At 35.9% G+C, this 11249-nt stretch overlaps 1 protein-coding gene across 1 annotated transcript; it reads left to right on the forward strand.

The window, feature by feature from the left end:
* The first annotated feature begins 8115 nt into the window (after positions 1-8115).
* Positions 8116-8994, forward strand: LOC101343754 (olfactory receptor 11H6-like). Its single transcript, XM_023725796.1, is given in 2 exon segments — positions 8116-8669; positions 8672-8994. Coding segments are annotated over 2 exon segments (777 nt in total). The 5' UTR covers positions 8116-8215.
* Positions 8995-11249: the final 2255 nt, after the last annotated feature.

Raw genomic sequence — 11249 nt, forward strand, 5'->3', positions numbered from 1 at the left:
CCCCAGACCTATCAGGAAAAAAGAAATCTATTTAGTGGGGATTTTCCCTTGTCCCCCTCATTTAATGTAAGCACATTCAAGAAAGCGTGTAAGCCAGCCACATCATGCCTTTATCTGTCCCCCATTTAGGTAGCCAATGTTTAAATTGCCTGTCCCTATCAAACCAGTACTCTGAAGAGAGAAACATGTTCCTTGGTCTTAAAGAATCTTCTGTTCCATTTGGAACTTTGAGCATCTGCATCTGTAAGCAAAGTACAGTACAGAGCAAGCCATAAAATTGCAGCAATCTATACCAGCTCTTGGTGTCAAACATTTTTCTCTTCATTTGGTCAGGTTCTGGTTAGCTCATCCCTAGCCATCCAATGGGTAGTAGACTCAGGTGCGAGAGTTCACACACACCTCCCGTCACTTCAGACAACCCCTTCACTCACTCTCATCCCTAGCCCCCTTGGGCTAGGTCAACAAGTTCTACCTGTAAACTTAGAAGTCCACACACAACTCCCTTTACTCTTGTCCCGCTAGCCCTTCCTCTCACTCTTTCATTCCTAGCCCCCATGGGCTGAGTAAATGGGTGCCAATGGAACACGTCCAAACTCAGCCTGTCTCTTCACTGCTGCACTTCCCCCACTTTCACTCAGGAGTGGATCCCGGTGGTCACCACAAGCAAGCAGACCAAGCTGTCTATTCACTGGCTCCCTTTAACTTACAGTTCTGGAAGGGGGCTCCTTCTGATGGACATTGACTTCTCCTGCCTCAGTGCCTATGACAGTAAACCATTTGCTTGAAATTCAAAAAGCAACACAGTCACTTTTTTTTTTTTTACTTCTGCAGGTTCTACCTTCAAATGTAGCTCTCCAGTTTTCTCAGCAGCTCTGGATAGTTCTGCATGTTTTTTCAAATGCAAATCTAGGTGGGGCTCAGGTTTTCAACCTAAGCCCCCACTGGATACACAGGGCTACTGCATGCAAACCAATAGCCTGGGTTTCCCTCGGGCAAATCCTAAATCCCCTTTTAGCTCTCTTATCATGTATTGACTGAAGACAGAATTACATGCTCTCTGTAATGCTAATGCCCAATATTCATTTCTACCATACATTTAGGTCTGCTTTACAACAGTAAGTAGCAGAAGCGTTCGATATTCATAGTACACTCAATTAAACCCATAATCCTAAACACATAATCCTTTTTAAAACATTCCAGTTTTGTCTTCTTTTCACAAATTAACTATCTTCCCATTCATATGCTTATGGCCTTGGGCCTCTGGCTTAGTGGAACTAGTAGACCCTGGCTCCCTATCAATCATCCTGCTTATCTGGCCTGGATTTTGCCCCAGGCCACTCGAGGTGGGGATTTTCTCCCCTCAGCTGCAGCAGAAACTTCCCTTCAGCCATTACAGGCAACAATAACTAAAGCAACCATCTAAGAATCAAAAGTTTCACTTCCCCAGTACCTTCCTTCTTTTCTCTTACAAAGTCACGTGCTTTCATTAGTCTGGAGTCATTGCAAACAATCCTGCTACTGACACCAACTGTAAAAATGGCATGGAGGCAGTGTCTGACCTCTTCTAACTTCACAAGGGGAAAGGAGAATTAAGGTCAACAGGCTAAGGCTGATTCCTATGAGGCAGGGGTCAGTCGTACCTCCTCTCTCCACCATCTTTACCAATTCTGACGCCAACCAGCCCTGCCATGGCTCTCTCTACTTCTCTGCTGGATTTGATAATTCTTTGTGATGGCCACACAGAATTCAGAGACCATACTCACGATTATGGGGTTTATTAGGGAAGTAACAAGTTACGATTCAGGCTCAGGAACACTCAAGGATACAGGACTTCCATCAGGATAGCCTCTTCCCAGCCATGCTCACAGACACTCCTCTCCCTGGCCCTCGATCTCTGCCTGAAGGCATTCAGATTTCTTGCTCCATGGGCCAGGAAGCCCACTGTGCCGTCTCCTGCAAGTCTCTCTTGCCAGCCTCTCCTTCCTTGGTGGTGGTGGTATCTTCTCTCTCTCGCCTCTAGGGTGGCTCATTTCAAGCCCAGTGAGATGGCAAAACTAACCAATCCCTTTGGTGGTATACAATTACCATATCTGCACAGTTCTGCCCAATCACTTGGGTGGGAGTTACAAGACCATGGCTAGAAAGGCCATACAAAAGTGGTCTATCACATCGTAGTGTTTTACATTTCTAATATTTGCATTTGATTCTTTGTTAGTGTTTTCTATATCTCTGTGGAAATTACCTGTCTAATATTCCATGTTGTTGACCTTTTTTGTCGTAGCCTTTAACTTATTAATGATAGTTATTTTAAATTTCCTGTCAGATAGTTCCAGTCTCTGTTAAATATGAGTCTGGTTCTGATAACTAAGTTGCCTCTTGGCAGTCAGTTTTTTTTTTGTTTGTTTGTTTTGTTTTGTTTTTTTGCCTTTTCATTTCACCTTATAGATTTTTGTTGAAAGATGGACATGTTTTACAGAACAGTAGAAATTGAACTAAATTGTTTTTAATGCCTGAAAATGAGTTATTCCTTTCCTTATGTTAGGTCTTTAATGTGGAAGTTTGGATTAATCTAGTTAGGAGTTGGGCTGGGTTCAATATTTAATTTTGATTATTATGGTTATTCTCAGTACACATAGACTTCAAAGTCCTGTCTTGATACCTTACATCTAGGGTGAAGAGTGAATTACAAGAATACTGTCTGGCTGATTTTAATCCCTAGGTCTTCCCCTTGGGCTGTGCCTCAGATAGTGTCTGTTTTCATGCTTTTGTTCCTTGTTTCTCCCTCATCCAGTATTCTGCTGTTACTTGTTATTTAAAGTTCTTTAGCTGGTTGGGTCGAGGGAGAGCAGTGGGAGTGCAGTCTCTGTTGTTCTGACAAAGTCTCTGTGTTAAGTATGCGCCATGTCCTTGGTTCTCAGTTGAGTGTTCTTTTCAGTTCTTTTGCCTCTCCCTAGCTATAACTGTGAAGTCAACATGCAATTCTTTTCTGGAAAAAGAGTTTCTCCTTGTTTCCTTCTCCTTGCTACAAAGTTTTTACTATTGCCTCAAGGGCATCTGTGCTTGTTGCCCTTGCCTACTAAAGATTAAAGCTTTTCCCTCACAGTGGAAATAGGATCAGGTGGAGTTTGTTGCACTTTCTGCAAAACTAGGATTGACAATCTGTCCAGCTTTGTACATCAAAGACAGAACTAATATCTTTTCATTACAGGGTTCTATTTGTTAGTATATTTGAGAGATATTCGCCTATAATTTTCCTTCTTAAGAATATCTTTGTCACGTTTAGAATCATGATTGTGTTTATTTTACAAAATGAGTTAGGAATTGTTCTCTCTTTTTCTTATCTCTAAAAGATTTTGTGTAAGATTTTTGTTTCTTCTTAAATATTTGGATGCATTTATCAATGAAACCATTTGAACATGGAGTTTTTGTGAAGTGGTTTTTAATCACAGATTCAATTTTATTAATAGATAGGGTACAATTCAAATTTCTATTTTTAATTGTTGCAGTTTTGGAGTCTTTTGGTGTGTTTTGGTCAAGTAACTTGGCTATTTAATCTAAAATTTACTAGCATAAAGTAGTTCCTAATATTCTTTTATTAACCATTTAAAGTCTGTAGGATGTATAGTGATGCCTGGTTTTGAGTTCCTACTATTGTTCATTATTGAGGTTTTTCCTTATTTTTTTTCTTTGCAGTCTTGTTAGAATTTATCAATATTATCTTTTTAAACACCATACTTTGCTGTATGTCTGTTAATTTGTAAATTTATGATCTTGTCTTAATTTTCATTGTTTACTTTTGTAGGGTTTACTTTGTCATTCCTTTTTAACTTCTGATTTGAAGTTTAGATCACCGATTTTCAACCTAACTTCTTTTTCAATTTTATCTAACGCCATTTCTACTTCTGTTAAGAAATTCCTGTGTTTTTCTCTATTAATTAATGAGTATACATTATATTCTTATATGCTATTTACATATGGCATAATATTGGATAATTCTTAAAATAATGAAATAAACTATTTGATCAAATATTATTTGGAAATATTCTACTATATAATATGGCTTAATATTATATTTAGAATCATTGTAGCCCTAGTTATAAGTGATCAACAATTAGGGAGGCATTACATAATATATTGCACATCCATATATTGCTGTAGTGTGGAGTCATAAAAAATATATCATCAAAGTGGTAAACTGCATGGGAAATTTTCACAAATTTCCCTCTTATATAAAAAAAATTTATTCATATCTTAGGAATTTATCCCTTAATGCAGCAGTGGTGAGCTTGGAGTAGGGCATGCAAAGTGAGGCTGAGATGATAGATTACCCTAAAATAGACAGGAGTCTTTAATATGATCCATTTTATTTATTTCTAATCTCTATGTTAACCTATACCTCAAGGTACTTTTCCCTAAGCTTGGAACTAATTTTCATTACCAGTGTCATAACTTTTTCATTATCATCAGAGGGGAGATTACTTTCAATTACAATTAAAGTAGCACACTTACATCTGGTGAAATGATTTTATTTATCTTCATTATTCAAAATGAAAAAAAAAAAAGAAAGAAACCTGAATTAGAATAGGAAATGTGTAAGAATCTGAAACAAACTCTGGTATGCTAAGTAAAGGGCAGAATAGGAAGCCATGGTCCAATAGGACCACTGTATTATAAATTCCATCTCTAGAGAGCCACTCCCCAAAGATGGCCTCATAAAAGGGACAACGTCTGTAAATTTCAGCTGTACAACTGATTCTGTTTAGATAATGAGAAACTATATTCTCTTTGCAACTGTTAAGTTGACTGTTATACCATCTGCCTATATAAGCAAGAGGACCACAAACAGCAAGCTCTAAATGATGTTCTTGATGGATTTATTAATTCTGCAATGTTCTTGCTACTAAAAGCCTCCTTAGTAGTTCATATGAGTTTCCATACTAACGTGTGGAACACAATTACTTTGGGTTTTTCTGAGATCTGAGGCTAGGGTTTACACTCTGATGTGGAGGATGACATTCAGCTATACATATTTCTATGCTACCCGCCATGTATCTTCAGGTAAGTGTAAAGTTCTCATGACTCCAGCTTCCCTATTACCATCCTCCCACCCCTGCTATAGGTTTCTATTCTACCAATGAATATGTGAATTTTAAAAGCATTGATCCTCCAGAATGAAACCCAAGATTTTGTCTGAAAGCTCATAAAAATGTTATTTCAAAAGTTTACTCTTAAAGAGGCTTGCCAGTTCCCTTTTGCATTCCTGCTATATATGATGGAATTCAGACCCTAAGTTAGGGCAAAGTTCCAGGAAATAAACGTGGACATACATTCCTTTCGATGAAATGTCAAATAATATATTGCATGTTTCCTGTTACTTTTTGTAAATTTTAGGGACTAGGAGGCAAGAAAAGTTTATTTATACTTGGATTGCAAAGTTTGAGGGATAGTCTTTGTGAACATAACCAACTTTGACATGTCTTTTTAAAAGATACATGTTTGACTTTAATATCAAATATTTTATATCAACTATAAACTTAGGTGAAAAACAACATAACACAGATTAGGAATAGAGTTTGATATAAATGGCAATGTTATTCTAGAGCTTGGGTCCTTAATTGTGACAGATGGTCTGTCACATTTTGCCTCCAGACACATTGACTAAATTAGGCCACTTTTCTAGCAAGGTCTTTGTCTTTTACTATTAATTTGGAGCACTAATTTGAAAATTTTGGATGCTTCTAATTTAGGTTGCCAGTCTTTATGCTATGCAAAAAGAAAACAAAACAAAATAATAGTATCATAATTTTATTTATTTATTGGTTTATTTTTTCATACTAGGAATTCATCATTCTATAATGTCTAAATGTTTAATTTAAAATAGGCATACAATTTTTTTTCCTAAAGAGAATTTTTTTAGTCTATATCAAACTGCTATTTTCATATGTGGATCATAATGATGTTTAGAGAAACTAGCAAGACTAAAATATGTTAGTGGAAAAATAGAAACAAGTCAAGCACCATACAAAGCTCTTGTCCAAACTATACTTTGCTCTGAATGGCTAGGAAAGGGATTTAATTATTCTATAAGAGGCAAGATTGAACTAGAATAGTGGTTCTCAAACTTTTTGATTTCAAGACCTCTTTATGATCTTAAAGACTATCAAAGGCCCAAAAGATTTTGTTTATGTGAGTTACAGCTATTAATATTTGCCATTTGAAAATTAAAAAGGAGAAAAAATAAATGTTTATCTAGAAATTCATTTAAAAATACAAATAAAAAACTGACTTTCTATTAACAAAAATGATGTATTTTTATGAAAAATAACTACTTTTGCCTAAACAATAAAAATTAGTGAGAAGAGTTGCATTCCTTTACAGTTTTGCAAATCTCTTTAATGTTTGGCTTAATAGAAGACAATTGGATTCTCTACAATTAGTTTGTGTCTGTTGCGATATCACACATCACATAGTCTGGAAATGTTCACTTAATCATCATAAAACAATACTTGCTGCCATCGAGTCAATTCCAACTCATAGCAACCCTATAGGACAGAGTAAAACTGCCCCATAGAGTTTCCAAAGAGCGTCTTGTGGATTTGAACTGCCAGTCTTTTGGTTAGCTGCCGTAGCACTTAACCACTATGCCACCGGGGTTTCCCATAAAGCAATAGGAGTATAAAAAGCAAATAATACCTCATTATTATTATGGAAATAATAATGATTGATCTGGCAGTCCTGAGAGATTCTCAAACACCACCACGGGTCCCCAGATCACAATTTGAGAACCACTATTCTAGAATATCAGCTTTGAGTATTTGTTCTTTTTCACATAAATTCATCTGAGGGTTGAAGACTAACCCTCCATGCAAATCATATTGTATTGAAGAGTCTTACTAATTATTATCCTGTATCTCATATATTTATATTAATTTCATTTAAATGGTTTATTGAGATAGTAATTGTAAAGACTACTGTTTCAAAATACTTAAACTGCAATGTTAGAGAACCAATTTAGACAAAATGTTATCAAATAATACTTATCACTAGACCTTGAAATGAAAATGATGGAATTTCTTCTCTACAGGATTACAAAGAGGAGACACCCATTTTTCTGGGTGTCTTTGCTGATACAAATCCACTGATCATGATCTCTTTGATTTCCTATGTAGTATTCCAAGTATTGTAATGCAGTGAAAAATTTTTTAAGGAAATTTATACATATAGTATTTTTAAGAGGATATTTTAATAAAAAGAAAAACCGAAATGTGGAATTTTCTAATAAATGTTTATAAAATTTCTCCTTAATATTGGGTTAGAATATATTCTAAAAATAGATATTGGGATATAGCCCATATTCTAACACAGTAAAACTAAAATGAATCACCTTGCATATAGTATTTTAAATCTATAAATACACCTGAATATTGTCCTCAAATCAGTTTGACAGTACATACAGCTGTACAGTATTGAACATCAATCTCTTTAATCTCTTTATATGTCAGAAACATGTTATCTCTGCTGTAAGCAGTTCTTATTCATTGACTGATTGAAGTAAAATTGTTAGGTTACAATTTTCGATTTCAACTCCCTTTGATTGTAATCCTCAAAGGGAAGAAAAGTGTCTGTTTTTTTGTATTATTGTGCCCAGAATGTTGTTGTTGTTAGGTGCCAGTGAGTCAATATTGACTCATAGTGACCCCATGTGACAGAGTAGAACTGTCCCATAGGGTTTTCTAGGCTGTAATCCTTATAGGAGCAGATCACCAGGTCTTTCTCCTAGGAGCTGCCAGGTGGACTTGAACCACCAACATTTTGGTTAGCAGCTGAGCTATTAACTATTGTGCCATTAAGTCCAGATTAGGACTATGAATATCTGAAAATCATGAAAAAAATCTCTGCATGAATTATGGCATTATGTTATTGACTAACATGCATAATCATATGACCCTACTCAAAGCATCTACTTAATAAATAATACTATGTAATGCTACTTCTAATATGGAAATCTGTTGTCTTTGAGGCTTTAAAATCAAATAAAAATCCTAGTGTTAATTGCTCTAGCTCTGTGAGTAAATTCATCCTCTTAGGCTGCCCTTGTACCTGGGAGATTCAGATCGTCCTCTTCTGATTCTTCTCTGGGACATATATTCTGATACTGATTGGGAACCTGTGCGTTATCTACATTGTGAAGCAGGACCATCAACTACAAACTCCCATGTACATCCTGCTGGTCAATTTTTCGTTCCTGGAGATCTGGTTTGTAACTTCCACTACCGCCAATATGCTAGCCAATTTTCTCTCTGCATCCAGCACCATCTGCTTCTCTGGCTGCTTCCTCCGGTTCTACTTCTTCTCCATGGGCACCACTGAGACTTTCCTCTTGTCCATCATGGCCTTGGACAGTTACCTTGCCATCTGCAGGACCCTGCACTACCTCTCCATTATGACAGTCCAATGCTGCATCAGAATGGGAGTCTGCTGTTGGATGTGCGGCTTCTTGTATTTCCTCTTGTCTGTTTACCTAATCTCTCAGCTCCTGTTTTGTTGTCCCAGTAAATTTGATCACTTTCTGTGTGACCCAGGACCACTTATGAAGTTGTCCTGTGTGCCAGCTCCTGCCATTGAGGTCAGCTGTGCCATCTTTAACTCTATCCTCATGTTCTCCACCTTCCATACGTTATCAGCTCCTACACCCTGGTGATCAGAGCTGTGCTGAGGGTCCCCTCAGCAGAAGGCTGGCATAAGTCTTTCTCCACATGTAGCTCCCACATGGCCATGGTATCACTGTTCTGTGGCTCCATCATGATTGTATATGTGAGCCTAACAGCAGGCAATCCAGCTGGGATCCAGAAAATTGTGAGTTTACTTTATTCTGTGTTGACTCCTGTTTTCAACCCCTTGATCTACAGTCTCAGGAATAAGGAGATGAAGGAGGCCCTGAGAAAATTATTCAGAGATGTGAGATTTAACCAGCGGCATGGAAGAAATGTTTGAAGAACTTATAATCGCAACTGAACTACTGTATGGAAAAATAAATAATTAAAATATTGATATTCAATTGTGTTAACTAAAGTAGCAAATCATCTTTTGGGGAGGAGGAGGGACATATCTATGTATATTAAAATATTTATAAAGGTAACTGTAAGATCCATTTTTCTGTCCATTTTTATTATCAGAGAAAATTTTATATTAATAGTATTTAGAAAAGTTAAAAAAGGAAAGAAAAAATGATCATTCATCTTGCTGGCATTCAGAGTTAACATTAGTTAATATTTTTCTGTCTCTGTGTACACACATGTGCATATACACATACAGTCTTCCTTAGGTATCCACAGGGGATTGGTTCCAGGACCCCCTTGTATACCAAAATCCCTGAATGCTCAAGTACCTTATATAAATGGTGTAGTCTTTGCATATAACCTACTCACATCCTCCCATATACTTTAAATCATCTCTAGATTACTTATAATACCTAATACAACGTAAATACTATGTAAATAGTTGTTATACTGTATTGTTAAGGGAATAATGACAAAGAAAAAAAGTTTGTTTTTTTTCTCTCGAATATTTTTGATCCAAGGTTGGTTGAATCTGCGGATGCAGAACCTGCGGGTACAGAAGGCCAACTGTATAAATTAATCTATCCTATATTTTACCTACATTTCTAAAATTTTCACTGATGATTTGAAAGTCATGTATGCTAAATTTACAAAACAACATTTAAATGTTACTTTTATCAACATTAAAATATGATAAGATGCAGTCATCTTTCTTATGAAAGTTGATTTCTCATAACTTGTATTTCTTGATTTCTCATAGCTTGTATTTCTTCCCACTTTCTCACCAAGGTTTAGTTAAAAGAATCTTAGTACATCATTACATCAGTCTAGATGGTTGCATTATTTTCTTTTACATTATATTTTCACTTTTAAGAATTATTTTGAAAAGAACTCTACTTAGGATAAGCCACACATTACCTTTTTCTGATATGCTGTTTATGTCTAGGTTAGGTTAGAAGACAATGGCCAGTAACTCCCAGGAACTGTTGCCAAGAACACTAGTATTTCATACTTCTGGATTTGGGGGGAATGTTGTACTAGGTATCTTGACCACTTTCCAGATGAATCTTCATTTCACATGTGTTTCAGGTAGATGAAACCAGTTAATCAGTGCTATTTCTCCTATTCAACACATTTTTTTTAAACTAAATATCCCTAAAATTTTCTAAATTACTAAAGACAAATTTATGTCATTATTTTTCTTATAGCTTTATTGATATGTAATAGACATACCATCAATTCACCTTTTTAAAGTAGCTTTTAGTATACAAGGTTGTGTAATCATCAACACTATTTAGTTCTGGAATATTTTTCTCACGTCCCCCAAAAAGCATGATACCCATTAGCAACCACTCCCTACATGCCCCTTGACCCAGCCTCTGCCAGCCACTGATCTACTTTCAATTCTTATGGATTTGCCTATGTCAGGCATTTCATCTAAATGGAACTATACAATATGTGGTCTTTTGTAACTAGCTTCTTTTATTTAGCATAGTGTTTTGAAGGTTGATCTAAGTTGTAGCATGTTAGTACTCCATTACTTTATATTGCTGAATGATATCCATTGTATGAATATAACACAATTTTGTTTATGCATTCATCAGTTGATGTACTTTTGGGTTTTTACACTTTCTGGTTATTATGAGTAATACTGCCGTGAATATTTGTGAACAGGTTTTTGTGTGAACATGTGTTTTCAATTTTCATGTAAATATATCAAGTGGAATTGCTGGACCATATGGCAACTGTGGGTTCAACATTTTAAAGGAACTGCCAGACTGTTTTCCAAAGTGGCTGCACCAGTTTAAGGACACACAGAAATACACATTTTTTAATTGCTCCACATCTTCTCCAGTACTTGCTATTTTCAATGTTTTTAATTGTAGCAGTCCTAGTGGGTATGAAGTAGTATCTCATTGTGGATTTGTCTTCCATTTTCCTAATGGCGAATGATGTTTTGTATCTTTTCAAGTGCTTCTTGGCTATTTGTATGTCTTCTTTGAAGAAATATCTATTGAAATCCCTTGAAAATTTTTAATTGAGTTATTTGTCTTTTTACTGTTGAAGTGTAAGAGGTCTTTATATATTCTGAACAAGTCCCTTACCAGATATATAATTTGTAAATATTTTCTTCCAATTTCTGGGTTTTCTTTTGACTTTCTTGAGTGTGCCCTTAGATGTTTTTAATTC

This window comes from Trichechus manatus, unplaced genomic scaffold (genome assembly GCF_000243295.1).
Source record: "Trichechus manatus latirostris isolate Lorelei unplaced genomic scaffold, TriManLat1.0 scaffold00408, whole genome shotgun sequence".
NCBI classification, from domain to species: Eukaryota; Metazoa; Chordata; class Mammalia; order Sirenia; family Trichechidae; genus Trichechus; species Trichechus manatus.